The sequence below is a fragment of the Narcine bancroftii genome, chromosome 1 (assembly GCF_036971445.1).
Source record: "Narcine bancroftii isolate sNarBan1 chromosome 1, sNarBan1.hap1, whole genome shotgun sequence".
In the NCBI taxonomy this organism is placed as follows: Eukaryota; Metazoa; Chordata; class Chondrichthyes; order Torpediniformes; family Narcinidae; genus Narcine; species Narcine bancroftii.
Genome location: NC_091469.1, coordinates 301,293,434 through 301,311,227, shown reverse-complemented (window position 1 = coordinate 301,311,227; position 17,794 = coordinate 301,293,434). Strand labels below are relative to the sequence as shown.

The following is a 17,794-nucleotide window of genomic DNA, read 5'->3' as shown; positions in this document are numbered from 1 at the left end:
CTGTTGATAGTGAGAATGCTTTGGGGAATCACTGCACAACACCAGTTCTGACCTGATCTTACAACCATAGTTGGTCCAATTAAATTCCTCTAGTCATTGAGTCATCGGGAAATTTTTTCTTTGCTTTTCACTTTTTCAACATCTGTGGAAACCCTATTCTGGTATTATCCTTAGGACTCTGCTACCAGGATCATTGGTGATGGGTTTAAAATGTTCAACCCAAAGCACAGTTGATAATTTTGCTATGTTTAGCGCTTATTTTAGATCTTTAATCGAGAGGAATCCTGACTTGTCAGTTGAAGTAGGACAGTAAGAGAAGATGAGTAGGTTTTTGTACCCTTATTTGACAATGGGACTTCATTTGAGTCTATTGTCAATGTTGCTGCTACCTCCTGAATTGTACCACTTTCCCACCATCTCTGATGCATCTGACTTGCTCTTGGAACATACCATATATGTCAGAATATAGGAAGGATGATCCTCATCACATAAAAATGTCGCCTCCAAATCTGGAGTCATCTTATACGCCAGGTCTAAAATCTGAACCTTGATAGCAAAGTCTCAATACCACTGCCATCTTCTCCTTCTTCCTACCACCTAACCCCCCCCCCCCCCCAACCCCACCTTTTTCCATATGCTATCCCCATCCCACAGGCTCCGAATGAATTTTCCTGGTCAGGCACTAGGCACCCTCTATCACCTTCCTCGCACTGACAACCTGACTCTCCTCCACATAAGTATCCAGATCAGACCCTCTGCTCACCTTCCTTGTGCTGACAACCCCGCTCACCTGCACGCAAATAGCGACCGAAAATAATGTGTGCACATTGAGGGGCATTGCTAGTTCAGCGGGGCAAACCTGTGTGTCTCAAAGCTCCCCCGTGGGGTCCATCTGCCCAGTCTGACTGCCATCAGCTTTGTAAAGGCTTTAAACAGTCTGTTACAGGTGTCATATTTTAAAATGTGCTAATAAAATTAAAACCTTTACATGGTAATTTGGTATTAAAATATTGTCATTAGAATTTTTTTTATATTTGGAAGAATTATTGTATGTTCTGGTGGTTCATTTCCTGTTCTCGGGAGTGGGGGTTGCCAGTGACTCCACATTATTGATTTTTTTTAATTAATTTAGAAAATGACTGTGATTAGAGGGAGGGATAGATTAGATTTAGGTTTTTTTCTTTTTTTCATTTTTTTATATATTCAGCAAATGGGTTTAACATGGTTCCATAGATCATTTCAATTAAATATTTTTGAGGTATATTATAAGCAATTATTGATGTAGTTTTATCTACCTTTTTTATTGGCTTTTTTGTCTGTGCTTACTTGTATACAAATGAATTATTATGTAATTGTCAATTCTGTATTTATGCTTATGTTAAATTCAATAAAAATATTTTAAAAAGAAAACATTGTGACAGCATCACTTCACTGGTCAGTGGTGAGTGTCAGACTTTGGAGAGGGGGTGTTGTCCTATATAAAGGGAATAGCTAGGTGGAAAATCTGGGGGACGTCCAATAGAAAGGCATCCTATATGCCGGTGTATATGATAATGTATCCAGGCAGTATGGATGAACTGTGGAATAGTGGCTCAAAAGGATGATTTAGAATGGATCGGTGAACAGTGAGCTTGTTGCTTTCCCTTTTGAATAACGCGACTGGTGTCCAGCATCTTCAGATGAATTTTTCTTTAGGATTAAACTCAGTAGCCACGGGGAAATGGCACTTGTTAATGAAGCTGAACGAAAAAATAGCATAAATCATTAAAGGATGTTATAAATCTTGTCTGAACCTGATATTTTTAATTGTTTATTTAAAAGAAGAGAGTAATTAATTGTTGACTTTAATAGGCAAAAACGATTGGCTGAGGAAAATGCATCTTCTCCTCCCAAGAAACAGCCACCAGCACAGAAAAGGGACACCAGACAAATCTACAATCCACCTAGTGGCAAATACAGTGGTAATCTTGGTAACTTCTCTTATGGTAAGCATGATGAAGCAAATTATAAATTTGGGTGGGATTTCCCTTGTCTATCATCACCAATAATAGAATGGGTTGAAGCTAAGAAGTTTCTCAATTCGATTCTATTGGAGTGTGGAAAATACCAGAGAGGGCATACAGACCCTTTCGGCCCACAAGCCCATGCTGCCCAATTGACCCTGGTACGTTTTGAACGGTGGGGGGGGAACCCACACAGACAGGGGGAGAATGTAACAAACTCCTACAGGCAGTGGGATTCAAATCCCGGTCACTGGCACTGTAACAGCGTTGCATTAACCGGAACACGGCACACCACTTTTCAGCAGAAAAGCATCAACGTGTGGTGCTCATTCACTTCTTGGAAACTGGACCAAACCAACAATTATTTAAACCTGAGTCTTTATCTTTGGGATGTAATGGAGCAGGGAGCCTTCACCTTGGGACTGAGTTGAAGGTATTTTTTTTTTGGTAATGTCCCTTCTCGTTCATTTCAGAAAGGAGGAATTGGATGGGATAACTTTCAATTAGGGACCAGTTTGATTCTGTAGAATTTTATAAATGCAAACCTATGTAACTGAAGATGTATATCTTTGTCAAGATTTTTTTTTAAATACATTGAATGTATCTTTCTTTCTTATAAATGCAAACCTATGTAACTGAAAATGTATATCTTTGTCAAGATTTTTTTTAAATACATTGAATGTATCTTTCTTTCTTTCCAGAACAAAGAGGTGGTTTTCGGGGAGGCAGAGGTCGAGGCTGGGGTGGACGAGGAAATCGTAGCAGGGGACGTCTCTATTAGAAATGAAGGTTCCTTCACTATTGCGTGTTGTGCAGCAGTTACTGTGTACAATATCCTTGGAATTGCTACAGAGCACCTGCAATTAGCCTTCAGAAGATAATTCTGTATTTAACATTTTTAAAAGATACTTTATACAATTCATTCTTTGTTTATATTTTGGTATGTGATTTTCAAATTCACATTCGTTCTAAAGGTATCTTTTAATTTCCTTTCTTATTTTGTACTGTTGTGACATTAGCAGCTACAGAATTTAGGAAGAAATTTTTGAAACAATGTAGAAGAATTCGGCATTCTTGTGTTCAGTTTCTAGGCACCATGGTAAAATTAAAATATAGTGGAGAAATTAAAGGACAACACTCATTTGATGAAATCCATTGTTTCACATGGTCATGTCCTAGTAATATAATGTGTAACCAGATGGAGATCACACTTAAATTTGTAATTTTGTGATCCATGGACAAGTGTGGGAACTTTCAAGCTACTCTGGCATACTTTCCGAATGAAAGTGCAGCACCTGAAGAAATAGTATCACTACAAAACTAATTTTCATAGGAAAACCAGCGCTGACAATTTTAAAAAAATTGTGCATCTGATACTTTCCTAATTGGAATACTCATTAAACATTTATATCCTATTCAATAGCTTCTTACCCATATTGAAGACTAACAGCAAATAAGTAATGTTTCTCTGAGCCTCAGACATATTGCCAAAAAAACTCATGGGTCTTAATTCCTCCTTTTTTGAGGATGTTTTACCAGTGCCCACTAATTTTCCCATGGAGACGAGGGATTTAATTGTCAAAATTACAGTTAAAATTACATATTTGTATCCTGGTCTATTAATGTACATTATTCTCCTGGGACCAGAAAGTTGAAGCTGCAATTAAATTTCAATTTGATGTGTCCCATTCAGCAAACAAAAGGCATTATTCCTCTTGATGACCCTTGGGTTGTATGCTCTGATAAACTTACTAGTGATATGTGCAGCATTTAATTTATTCCATCTTCATGTTCTGTGCAGATTTACTGTGAATGTTAGAGTTGAAGTACTGCATTCAAAGAATACTTACAAGAATGATTTGTTTCCATAATTTTGTCTGCATTTTTGCTTTGATTTCCTGTTTCATTGTCTGTCTCCATGACCAGTCTTGATATCTAATGTTACCTCATTGCGCCTTTGCATTGCACAGTGGGCTTCATTTTGATGTCAGTAGCCATCGCGAGGGGAATTTTTTGAGCTATATCTGATTACTTCGCAAGTTTGTACAACTCAATAAACCAATAGTTAACAACTTGTATGTGTTAATGCTTTAGCTAAATTTAAAATTGATTTTGAAGATCGTTGTGCTGTTGGACTTGGCATGAAATCTGTTATGAAATTTATACTGTATAACTGCAAGTACTTGTGTACAAACTGTTACCCAGCAGTAACTTGATCCTTGTATTTCTACTGGAGCTTTAAAATGTATTCGGTATAGTTTGTTTCAATGCTAAGTTACCTATAGATTTTTTGGGGCATCATTATAGACTTGAACACAAAATTGTGATTCCAATTAAAATGCTGAAGAAATATTACTCACACCTGTATCACTGAACAATCCATCCTGGCTGAGAATACTGCTGAATTATTAACTGGTAATATTTATTTATTCCTCTATGCCAAAATTTGGGAAAATGTTTTAAGGCAATGGTGGAAATGTTAAATTTTGGTTTAAAAACTTGAAGAATGATTGGTTAAAATGTTGAATAATGAACTAATATCCCAAATGGTAGAAACAAAATGTACTTTAAAATACTGTTCAGATAATTGTTTTGAAGTACCAAATACCAATATTAAGTATTTCTGAATATTTGAGTCATGCTGACCTACTTGGAGTGCTGTTTAAGTACCAAGATATTAAATTTACCATTGTGCAAATTAATATATTTAGGTCTATTTTGGAAACTCGCTGTTTGAGTTGTTGAATACTTGTGCAGTGAATAGCAGCATGCCGTGACTATTGGCATGCATTATGTTTTTATATTCATTTTCTGAAATCGTTGTTTTACAGTCTTTCTTAGTGGAACCTAATTAATGCAGTAACTATGAAGGTATTAGGGAAAGGTGATTTTATTTTTCTTTTGTAAATTGTGCAGTTGAATCTATTTCTTAGTCTTGGGTATGCAATATAAAACTGCCAGAGCAATTTTTTTTAGCTATCTGCAAAAAATAAAAATCCCTTGTCCTTGTATCAAATAGAAAGATTTACTTCAATACTTGGATTTAATAATTGAAAATTTAATAGTTTATAGTAATGATATGTGCAGTTGCATGTATCTCTAAAATGTGTTTAGAAAAATTAACTGCGCATGTGACTTTTGTAGGGGTGTCTGTACATATTTGAGAATGCTGAGAATGTAGGCGTTGGCTGACTTCAACAATATAATTGCAGTTTCTGTTTGAAAATTCACAAAAGTTTGCAGCCACATTTTCTTTCACTGGAAGGAAATGTATGTTCCAAAAGGGTAGGATTTGTGTTTGATAGGAAATGATGCACACTGGGTAATATTTTTGTATTGTGCACCAAAAAAATCAGTAAACAATGATGAAAAATAACTACGTTGTTATCAGGTTTTCAATAATTTGACAATAACTACAGAAGAGATTTAAATATTTTTATAGGGCTATTAATTTCAATCTTGTGCAGTGAGCAACTTTTTAAGAGCAGTTTGAATGGAAAGAACTCATGATGGCAGATCTGGAAAATGAATACAAAATGCAGATTATCAACATTAAATATTTGACTATGCCATAACAGTTAAAATCTAAGCACCATCACTACCTGAACAGAAAAGTTATGTATTTGTGTAGCAACATAATAACCCTACAATATGAAGTTGTGCAAGTATACAGGGAAGGGAAATAATTTGTAGATGTGAGGGTAGATTGATACACAACTGAAACTACAAGTAGTTTGGAGAGAAAATGGTTCCATTTGAAATTTTTTTTTAAATATACTTTGGCAGTGAATCTGCTCATTAGGAATTTTTTTTTCTTGCGTAATTGTGTTTTCTATTTGACTTAAAAAATGCCTCCCAGACTGCCTTGAATTAAAGCATGCCCTCTACCTCCTGTGAGATAGCATGGTTGCAGAAGAATGATGCAACTTGCCAGAATCGACTGTGACGTACTGGCTTTACCTTGACAATGAAAGTAGAAATGTTGAATGATTCATGGGAGAATCTGCTTGGATTTTGGGAGGGTCAAACAGCAATCCTGTGTGTTTGTTGCTTCTACTTGGTTAAGTCGCAACTATCCCCAAAGTATGTCTTGTCACTTGGTTCCTACTATTGAGGGCTTTGTTGGAATATCACAAGCCCAGAAAGTATTTAACTATGCCCACAAATATTTGGATATGTTAATGCATGTATTTTTTTTTCAATTTTGTGCTTTGGAGCTCAGTGGACAAGACAGTAATGCAAAAGATTTAATTAGGATAAAACTTTTAAGTAACTTGTTAATTGCTAACTAATGCGATCTCTTAAATGATTCCGGGGTTTAGTCTTTGTTATTTCAAAAAAATCTCATTTTTTTTTTCCTTTCAAAATAGGATAGATGATATTTTGTTTTCTTCTGTTCATGCTTTTGGCATTTGACATTAACATTGTTGCTCTTGGGATGGACACTTAAATGATTTTACTCTCATGGATGTATTGATAACAGTAGCTGAACTGTAGGTATGTTCTGACTTAAAGGAACAATACAATTTGGTTATGACTGCCTCTGATTTATATTTCTAATATTCTGGGTTCTTAAATTCTGTTGGCTGTTCTATATAGGTTAGACATTAATTATTAAGACCTGTGGCTCAACATAATCAGTCATTTTCAACACTTGTAGATATTGCTCACTTTTCTTTCTAATATCTTTCCTTTATCACTTAACATTTCATCATTAATATTATTTTCCTGGCTGTCACCAGGAAGGCCAGTTATTACCATTTTCTGAAAGGTTTAATGTTGACCTACCACAGTACTCCTGGTGAGGACTATCCCAAAGTATTGTTAGGTATTGAGTTTTGAGATTTATCCAAATGACATTTGATATTTAATATCAGGATGGTGTGATTTTTGGGGGACCTGGATATAGTGGTATTCTCAACAGTTGGTTTTGGGAATAATTAGTTTGGTTTCAGATGTCAAGTTTACCATTTGGCATCCTAAACAAAAATTATAATCTGGAAAAATAATAGGTCCAACATGGACTCCTAATGCATTCTATTTAACCTTGCAATATATCTTAACAATTAGGCAAACACTTCTATGCTTGTTGCATAAATGGTACCACTATGCTTTATTCTCACTGCCTTGCATTTTTTTTCTGATAGTTGGAGATAAGAGTATTTGGCAATTACCAGATGTGAACATTCAAAATGTGGTTAATTTTCATTTGAGTAGCGTTAACCAATATATTATTGCAATTCACTGCTCAAGTAAATATAAATGGACTTTTATTGTTTTGCACATTCCTTGACGTTTTCCAAGTCTAGATGCTCTTTTGAGCATTTATCGGATGTTTTTTGATGTCTGACGTTGCCTCAGATTTCAGTTCCAAAATGTCAACTAGCTTGGCTGGGTACAATTTTCCAATTCTGAACTAATATTCCTATTTATCAGGTTGTTACGATACCTTCTTTGACTTTTACACACAATTGAAATAAAACTTTGTAATTTTGAACAAGATCTGTTTGCAATTTCCTAGCATCTCTTCAATATCCAGTGGATTATTTTCTGTTTCCTTTCCTCAGGTGTCACAAGTTTCCCTTGGATGGCACCTTCATTAGGTTTTACTATTAGCTTCATTGGCAAGTCCATTTCCTATATCAGAATTAGTTATTTTGCCTCTTAAACTCTCTGCTTCTTACAATTATTTTTTCTTAACTTTTATTGAATTTCTGCATTTCACATTAATTCCAATAAATGCCTTTTCATTTTCTTCCCGTGGAAGATGAAATCTTTTTTGTTGTTGACCATTTCATTGTTTTCAAATTATATTCAGGTGACAGTAAATTCCTTGCTAACTCAATTGGGTGATACTGTTACAGTTTTCTATTACTTTGAGTGCCCTTACGAATTGATCTCAAGGTGAGAATAATTGGGAACAGTACTGACAAACCTGACATCTGCAGTGAGAAACCTCAAAGTGTATTCACACAAAAGAAATGTAAAGTAACTGAAATAAAGGGACCATCTTTGAGCATAAAATAAAATTAGAGGAGAAAATCATTGAATCAATGTCAGTGGGTGTTTCAAAATGTTTGGAGTATTTAAATAAAGATATGAAGGCATAACAAGGTGCCAATATAGGAAAATCTGATGGAAGAGGCTTGTAATGGAAAAAAAAGTTCAAAAATATTTAAAAGAGATAAAAGTGAAGATATTTAAGAATAAGAAATGGATTGTGTGAAAAATTTTAAACTATAGGCCAGAAAGTCAGGTGTGAAAATGCACAATTTCAATAAGTATTCTATCAAGTAACTTTTTTTCAAAATTGTCAGTTGAAATTTCTTTGGAAAATCATTGTACAAATTTTTTAAGTAGACACGTCAATGTTCCTTTTAAGATTTCAGAAATTAAAACCAATGTGAACGGGACATCAAACAAAATAAATTGTAGTTTGCTGTCTTGGTTTTAAAAAAAAAGTTTTACAATTTTAGAGTTTGAAATCCTGTAGAAAGAGAAAATTGTTTATAGAGGAAATACAAGAATTTAAAGTACTGTAGTTGTTCCATGATTGATAGTTTCATATTGTATGGAGTTTTATCTTCTATGCAATTGAATTACTGATGTACAATAAACTATCCACATTATCTCAATATATTAAAATTGTGTCTGCACACGTTCACTATGAAATTTGTCATTTTATCAATGTTTGTCTTTCAAAGACAGTTCCGTGTTTATTGATGTAAATTGCTGTTGCAATAAAGTCCAAATGTAATTGCACTTGATACTGATGCTAATAAATAGCAGTTGCATCTTGGTTCATCTTCCAGAGAAACTACTGTGTTCCAAACAGATCTCATCTTCTAAAATTGCTGGGTTTTATTAATTAACCAAGCAAAAGGCTCAAGATGCATATAAATTACAAAATCTTGGAAGTCGGCTCTGAATGACATGCAGATACTCTTGTCTGGTTAGCTCCCACTTCAAAGATTGAAATTTTTAACCAGCTGTAAATGAACTAGTGTTTCTATCTCCATTGTACTGCTTATACTAGTGCATCAAATACTCTGCATTTGCCAAGATTTTTTTAAAAATGTGTAATCACATTTCCTGTGTTCAAAATTTCCTTTTCAATCATTCAATCAAAAATGTCCACAATGCTCCAATTGTAGGTGTATGCATTTTATAACTATAGTTTCAACAGTGGATGCTGCTTTTCTCCCATGCTTCATAAAATGGTATTGTAATTCTATTCTGTTACTATTCTAAATTATTGATTTTTTTTTCCCTCTATTCAAATGATTACAAACACTGTGTCAGGTTATTTCCAGACATGCCACTGATGATGTACATAAGCAACCTTCCCACTCATCTTCTTTGACTGTTATCTTGAACTAATTCCCACCTGTCCCTTATCACTGTCCCCTTACCTTTTTCCCCATCTTTAATGCCATTTTTAATACCTATTCTGAAAAGTTTGACCCACATTCAAGTTGGAAGATGTGTTAGTTCTTTTTATAGACTTTTTGAGAGAGGTTGCCAGTTTGTAAAATTTGCACAGCTATTTTTTTTAAATATCAATTCTTGGCTAGTGCCAAATTCGAGAAAATTACTTCCCCTTTTATCAGTAGTTATCTGGCCAGGTTCTGTTTAGGATAATAGGTTCTTAAAAGGTAGTTCCAGAAATGTTGGAGTTTTTGTAAAAAAAAAATCACATGCAAGTTCTGAAAGTATTTAAAAATAGTGTGGGAAATACTCAACAAGTCAGACCACAACTGTGTTAAGACCATAGGAGCAGAAACAGGCTATTCAGCCCACTGCTGCTGCCTCACCATTTAATCATGAGAATGAACAATGAAGAAATTGTTTCAGTGTGAAGACCCTTTGGCTGGTTAAATTGGTCATAATCAGCCAAAATTTCCTATATTGTGGAGAGGGTCCATGGGATTGGAAAAATTGCAAACTAGCTACTATTCAAGAAAAAGATGTGAGTCAAGAAATCATAGACTAATTTGCAAAACATTGCCATTTGGAAAATGCTGGAATCTATAATAGTTTAGAAAATCATGAGATAATCAAAAAGGCAATGTGATTTTATAAAAGTAAATGTTGTTATGTAAATATGCTTATGGTTCTTTGAAGATCTAAATTCAGAGAAAGGGGAACAAAAATGTCTATTTGATTTCCAGAAGACATTGATAAAGAACATTAGAAGACAAATGTGCAAGGGTTTATTGAGCTGCCAAATGGAAAACAGTAGTAAAGGAGTTGTTTTGTATTCACAATTAGCAACTCAAACTGGAATTGTAATCTGTGCTGCCAAGCTTCAATTATATGCAATATATTAATGAATTGGAAGGAGTATCCTGTAACCAGATTTTGAGTTGTACATGGGTGGTGAACAAGATGTGACATGATGCCAAGAACCTGAACGGGTATTAAGTTTTTTTGGGGAGTGGGCAACATATTGAAAAATAGAGTTTCAAAAAGAAGAATGTGAGATTATCCACTTATGAAGAATGATTTGAAACAATGTGAAACTACAAAATGCTGCAGTACAAAGGTACCTTACGGTATTTGAAACAAAATGTTGGCTCTGGAAGTAGGCTCACTTGTATATTGAGGCCATCTCAAGGCACATCCAAAAAGGATCCCATCACCTTGGTCATAATCTTGCTGCTACCTTCAAGCACAAGATACAGGGTTTTTTTTTCTAACAGCTATCAGACTCTAACCGTAAACTACTCCAGAACTACCAAGAATTCTGTTGCACTAACTGTGATTAAACTTATGTCTACAATTAAAACTATTGTTCTATGTTACATAGCTGTTTGGCTGCAGCAAAATGAATTTTGGTGTAGTTGTGTGTCTCATCCCATTCCAAATTACATTCAGTCAAGTGGAGCAGTCCATCACGGACCCTGCACCCCCAGATTCCTAAAACAGACTTCACAAGAGTTTTGATGAAGGCTTTCGACTTGAAAGACTGACGGAACGTTTTTGCTCTTCTGGCCGCTGTCTGGCCTCGAGGAATTCACTTAAGGTTGCGTGTTTCTACTCTGCAGCCCGCTCCGTCCCGGGAGGCAATCACCAAGTGGGCAGATCGGTCAGCGTTCTCAGCGGTGCCATGCGGCACCCTCTGCAATTCTCTGGGCCCGCGTTCAGAACCTCGGGTCCAGTCACTGCAACTACACCAAAGTCCATGCACATTAGGCACCACCTGTGACAGTACTCGGAACCGAAACACCCTCCACGGATTGCCTGAGGGGAGGGGAAAAACTGACCAACAATCTGGAACTGTTGCCCCGCACAATGATGGGGGGGATTCCGGATAGGGCGGGTGCGCTTCCGGTTCGTGGAGAGGCGGGGAGCGGCGATGAAACATGGCGATGCGGAGCGAGGAAGAACATGGTGTCCGTCGTCGCCACCACCTCTTATTGGCAGCCCTGCTCTCGGCTTTAAGAACCTCGACGGCCACCACGCACTGGGTTGTAACGGAGGATGGGAAGATTCAGCAGCAGGTAAGCCGAGGGGGTTGGGTTTTGGAGGAGGAGCGCTGATGGTGAACGGTGGGGTCCGTGGATTGAAGGGCTCCTCAGACGGGCATTGTGTCTGACCCACGCAGCCAGGATCCGTTGGGGAGGGGGGAGGGGGGAGGCTGTCTTGGAAAAGTTTGCGGCGGCCGTGAGCTCTCAAGGTCCTGCGGGGTTGGGGCAGACGGGTAGGAGGGAGCGATTTCGCAATTTAGCCTCTGGCCAGTTTGGCAACCCATCCCGCAGGGCGGGTTCATGGGGAACGCTCATCGCTCGGGAAGGGTAACAGGAGCCAAAACTGGAGCTGTTCCCGTTGAATCCCTTCCTCCCCGCTCAGTCAAGAACATTTTATAGATACATATTTTTTTAAAACCACGTGAAATAGAAGCGGCGTCTCATTGCCCGCTCTGCCATTCAGGATAATAGATGATCTCAACGCGTTTTATTTTTCGTGCCCCTTGAATAGGAATTGAGCTTCCACACCCGGTGCTGGAAAATCCCAAAGATTCACAACCGATGGATGGAGGAATTGTCCTGAATGTTTGAGACTTTGACTCCTTTTTTGCGAAGCTGAGATAAACTCCCACTTAGAATCCTTTAACAGTCACGACTTGTTCATCTCAAGTCCAGTCTGTTCAACTGCCATCTATTGCGTTTCAGACAATATTTAAGATTGTTGCCAACTCTGAAAATCCCATCTCTTTTTTTATTTTGTACTCCTTGGGATGTGGAACTCGAAGGCGAGTCTGCCGTTTGTTTGTCTATCCCGAGTTGACCCTAAAAAGAACTGGCATTTTAGAGTCGACTAGATTGCAAGCATAGAACTGCCAGATCTGGTAATGATGACAGATTTCCTTCTCTGTGTGCCTCAGGTAGGGTTGCCTGGCCATACTAGAAATGTATTTCTTTTTTTTTATTTTTTGGGTTAGGGATGTTCAAGTCATTCTTAAAATTAAATTTAATTGTTTATTGTTACATATGAAGAATTAGTGAAAACTGTTTTGCGTGATATCAAGCCAAATCAATGTCAGGCAGTGCAAAATAAAACAAAAGTGTTTGTGTTACAGAGAAAAGATTCAGTTAAAATAATGCAAAAGCAGAATTATTTTACAAATGAGGTCTGTTCAGTATTTTGATTACAGTGGGCAAGGAACAGTCCTTGATTTATGGTGGTGTATCTTTTCGAACTCGTATTTTCTGCGCAATGGAAGGGAGGACAAGAATAAGACTGTGACTGAGATAGGATGGACCTTGTTGCCAGCTCCACTTCCTCACCACCTCATTTCTACCCCAATTTGAGAAATTGATGCCCCACTCCTTCATTTTGTTGACATCGAGAGATTGGGCAAGAGGTTGTGGACCCGATACTATGCCACTAGACTCTCCTTTCTTTACTGTCTTATCGTTGTTGGAGATCCAGCAAACTTAGACAAAGTGAGAGGAATATTTGGGCTTGCAGTCATAAGGTCTGAGTGCACTGCCTTGAGGGGCACCTGTGTTAATGATTATTGCTGGTATGGTGTGCAGTTAAGAAGCTGTAGATCTAGTTGCAGAGGGTAGTGCTGAAATTTAGGGCCTGGAGTTTGATGATGAATTTGTCCGTTATGGAAAGTTAGAGCTGTAACCAATAAATAGGAGTGTAACATGGGTGTCCTTGGTGTCCATTTCTGGGGCTGTATAGTAAGGATGGCGCCTGTATGTGTGGCCTCTGATAATCTTTTGAGTGCACATGCGCATTATCTGGAGCAATTCTTTAAAAATTCTTAAAATGAGCATGGTCTGTTCATGTGCTTTAGTCAATGTCATTTGCTGTGGTGTGTCTTGAAACATAATTGTCTGATATTTTTCAATTTTTTTTTCAAATCATTTGTGCTTTCCTCAGTGCCAGCAAACGGCTATGATTGGATTTGGGGATTTTTCTAATCAAAATTATCTCAAGATGTGTTTTGAGATTGTATACTGTATTGCTTTATTAAATCCAGTTGTTGCTGTTCGTAATTGTAATACTTGCCAGCGTTTCTGCAGAGCACTGTTATGATTACTTGATTGATTTGTTTAATATTTGCTGTTGGTTTAATACGGGAGTCTCCAAACTTTTTAGACCTTCAACCCCTTCATGGAATCCTTGATCCCTCATAAACCCCCACCCCCCCAGGGATGTACACAAATAAATAAATAATCATTAAGTAGACATGCAGTTTCCATGTGCATTAGTGAGGGAAACTGCATACCATACGCATGGTGTTCAGGCATCCCAGCAACAACCCATACTTTATAACAATATCCCAATCACCAAGTAATAAATCTGCAAATTAAGCAAGCGATTAAAACATTTACCCCTCCATAAATCTTCGTCTGCGAAGCCAAGCCAAAGAAAAGAAAAAAAATAACAGTAAATAAAACTTTGCTTCTGGCTGGGAAGATGCCAAACAGAGCTGAGTCCAAGTCTTCAGCATTGGCGACGATGACTCCATTCTCAACATTGGGTGCAGCGCTGTCTGCCTTGAAGTCACCTTGGGCTCCCGGGCAGGAGTGGGGACCTCCGGCTCTACAATTCTTTGGACCTCAAAAGTTAAAGTTCAATCGCCCCCCCCCCCCACTCAGTGTTTATCAATCCCCACTGGCATTTTTGACCTCTTGGATAGTCCTATTGACCCCCATGGGTCTATATCAACCACTTTGAAGACCCCTGGTTTAATAGATCAGGTCACATCGATGTTATCATGGATCTATGCACTCTATTCTGCCTGAATTTTAGCAAATTTTTTTGCATGCAAATTACCAAGTATATTACTATTGGACTATGATTCTGTATTGACTTTGGTCATTTTATTTCTATATTTAATGTCCTTGTTCAGTTTTTGAATAAAGCAGTGTAGACTAATGTTAAAGCTGATCTACAGTTGTTCCAGTTCTAGTTTGAAATGCTGACAATTCCTTATCGCCAGGCCTTGGCCATTCGAGCACCAGACACCTTGAATAATGCAAGCACTTACTGCAGTCAAAAATATGACCATGTTAAAGTCAACCCTTCCCCCAAAATTTACTCCAAAAATTTGTCTTTAAAAACTCAACAATTACATGAGTATGTACGGTATTTTCCATTAGATGTGAAATCATAACTTAAAATTCAGATACAAGTTGTTCAATGAAAATGTGAACACTTTCAATTCCACATGCCACAGTAAATTGTGTAATCAACCATGTTTCCTTTATACTTTACACCTGATAATCCTTACAACTTTCCTTCAGTATCCATTACTCTTTTTTTAATGAACTAATTTTTCATTAAGAGTGAATTTGTTTTAATTTTCTGAAAATCTTTGTGCATCTAAATTTAATTTGTGGTGAATTTGCAATGTGCCAGTATAGATGAAACATGGATGTTGCAGTTGTAAGAAGCATATTATATTAATGCAGTTCTGTATTAATAAATACATCAGACAAGAAGTTGGTAAGAAAAAAATGCATGATGCATAACAGAAAAGAAAATCCTGAGCGTGCTGGAGTTATCCTCTCACTTTTCCAGTCTTCATCCCAAAACGTCAACATTTTTTTTCTCAGCTTTACCAGCTGAGTGCTTCCAACATTTTCTCTTGTTCTGAATTTCCAGAGACCAAATCATTGAAGGGTACAACTGCAAGCAATTAGGGCCAAAGAGGGTTGTTGGCATTGGCACATAAAATGCCCTTCTGAAAGGAAAATAGGATTCAGGGATATGTGCGGCTCAGCAGCCTTCAGAATTCATGGTGGGTGAGACCATGGTGCGGCTCAGCAGCCTTCAGAATTCATGGTGGGTGAGACCATGCCAATGACAGTGGTGGCATTTTTAGATGTAGATGGAGTTAGTCTTCAAGAAGATACTGAAGAGAGTATTGTTTCCAATCCTCAGTACTCATGGTCATAAAGTTGAGGATCCACTTTCAGAGGAGGTTACTGATATCTATGCCTCAGGAGTTTTTGGGTGAATTTGTTTTGAACTATGATGTTGAAGGCAGAGCTGTAGTCAATAAATTAGTGTCAAACATGGGTGTCCTTGTCCAGATGGTTCAGGGTTGATGCCAGCCAGGAGATGTATCTGTCATTGACCTGTTGAGATGGTAGGCAATTGTAAGCTCACTGGAAGGCTAGAGTTGATGCACTTCATAATGATGGATGACTGAGTCATGGGGAATAATCATTGAGACATGTAGCCTTGCTTTTCTTTCATACTGGGACTTTTTTAAAACAGGTGAGATCTTAAGCTTGTTACCGTTCAGAAATGGGATAGTTAGAACAGTAGAACATTTAATTCTGGAGTTGGAGACTTGAACGAGTGTTTTGACAAATTTGGGTGAATGAACCATCTCTTTAAGGGAGCAGATCTGTGATTGGAAGTTCAGTACTATGCCATGATTGTGAACAGACTAGTTCACCCTGAAGTAGTGACCTCCAAAAAGTTGTATTTAAGAGGCAATTTGTGATGATGCCTTTCATTTTCTGAAATGTGGGTGGAAATAAAATATGGCTCATTCAGTTGCTGATGTTGGGAAATATGATTCTCACAAGTATTATGATGAGGTTCTTTTTATTTCTACTTTATAAGCTATATCTGAATTATTATTTTAAAATTGCAAAGCAAGAAGTGGATTTTCAGACTGTAATGTTCAGAAATGCAGTACTGAATATTGACACTTCAGTGGTTATTTGCCAAATTGATTGTCATGTTCTGATAACAAGTACGTTAATCTATTATACTCTTCAACATGAACCTAACACATTCTTCAAGGTATACAACTGATGTTATTAATTTTGAACAAAGGGCTACTGCCCAGTTCTGAAAATTTTGTTCAGGCTTGGTTTTGCTCAGGGTGTTACCATTTAAGTAAAAAGTACAACAGGCAAATTGTCAGAGTGAACTTGGAAAATAGTTTGAGGAAAAGGTAAATCGATGAGCAATGGCAGATACTTAAGAAGCTATTTCATAATATTCTCCATCAATTTATTCCAGTGAGAAAGATGGGCGCAATGAGAAAGTTATGGTCAATAAAAAAATAAAAAATATAAGAATTACAGCACCAACAGTGGGAATAGGAAGTGGACAAGGAAATTTCCAGAAACCAGCAGTGGAAATCTAAAAGAAATTCAGTTAGAAAATAAACTCAAAAATAATATCAAAACAGCAAGAGTCGACCTAAGTGTGGGATACTTGGAGAGTGAGAGTTGGGATTTAATCACAGAAAGCAAAGAAGTGGCCGAACTTTTAAATCAATACAATGTAAACAGTAGAACTTGCAATGATCCCTTTTACAAAGAACAAAGTTTTGGAAAAACAAATGGGACTTGTCACCAGGACATGATGTCCCACATACAATGCTCTTGAAGGAAATGCCTGCAAATGTAGTAATGCCATTTGTAAATGTTTTTTCAAATCTTACTGATTTCAAGAAAGGTAACAGCAAACATGATACACTTTCCCTGAAGCAAAGGAGAGGGGGAGAAAAGATGAAAATTGTGGACTTGTTTTTGGGAAGAAGCTGAAGTCATAACAAGAAATAACTTGTTATTTGAAAATCAAACCAAATCAAATTTGTGACAGGGAAATCGTGTTTTGAAATATTTGCTGGAATTATTTGAGGATGTGATGCAATGTCAATAGGGGAGAGTTTGTAGATGTATCTTTGAATTTTGAGAAAGCGTTTTGCGATGCCAATTAAAAGATCAGTGTCCAAGATGAGAGCTCTCAGTTTTGGGTTAAGTGCATTAACATGATTTGAGGGTTGATTATCACACAAAATATAGAAAATTAGAATAAATGATTTTTTTTTTCCTTATTTGATGTACCTAAAAGAATAGTCCTGGCTCTTAATTGTTCACAATCTATTTTAATGGTTTGAAAGAAAGGCAGATGGTAAATTTTCCAGTTTTGCTTGTGCAAAAGTAGTTGGAAGGTCATTTTGCAATGGTGATAGTTGCATATCGAAATTTGGACAACAGATTTGAATGTGCAAAAAAATTGGCAATTGGAGTTTTGATGTGAGGTCCTGTACTTTGGTAGGTGGAATTGAAAAACAGTCTATGATATCAATTCTTGTATTAACAGAAGCAAAATACAGAAAAATTTTGGTTTAAGTCAATATTATTTCTGGTTTTTTTTGTTACTTGTGTCTGCTTTCCTTTTGGCTAAATCCACCAAGGCCTAATAAAGTTCCATTTAGTTTTGAATTGACAATTCAAGTAGATCCTTAGCAACTTGAATATGTGAAGACTATTTCTTCCAGAACTGTAAGAAAATAA

At 36.9% G+C, this 17,794-nt stretch overlaps 2 protein-coding genes across 6 annotated transcripts in view; both read left to right on the top strand.

Annotated features, from left to right (window-relative positions):
• api5 (apoptosis inhibitor 5) overlaps nucleotides 1-8,675 on the top strand; it is a 38,932-nt gene extending 30,257 nt beyond the window's left edge. For all 3 annotated transcript variants that reach the window (XM_069905858.1, XM_069905852.1, XM_069905861.1), the window contains 2 exons: nucleotides 1,852-1,985; nucleotides 2,705-8,675. In XM_069905858.1, coding sequence (XP_069761959.1) covers nucleotides 1,852-1,985; nucleotides 2,705-2,784 — 214 coding nt within the window. In that variant the 3' untranslated portion in view covers nucleotides 2,785-8,675. The remainder of the gene's footprint in view (nucleotides 1-1,851; nucleotides 1,986-2,704) is intronic.
• Nucleotides 8,676-11,340: 2,665 nt separating this feature from the next.
• The window catches only part of ttc17 (tetratricopeptide repeat domain 17), a 77,816-nt gene continuing 71,362 nt past the window's right edge, over nucleotides 11,341-17,794 (top strand). For 2 of the 3 annotated variants that reach the window (XM_069905839.1, XM_069905824.1), the window contains exon 1: nucleotides 11,341-11,506. In XM_069905839.1, coding sequence (XP_069761940.1) covers nucleotides 11,369-11,506 — 138 coding nt within the window. In that variant the 5' untranslated portion in view covers nucleotides 11,341-11,368. Of the gene's footprint in view, nucleotides 11,507-12,292; nucleotides 12,391-17,794 lie in introns of those variants that run through there. The other variant, XM_069905831.1, reaches the window with a different exon arrangement.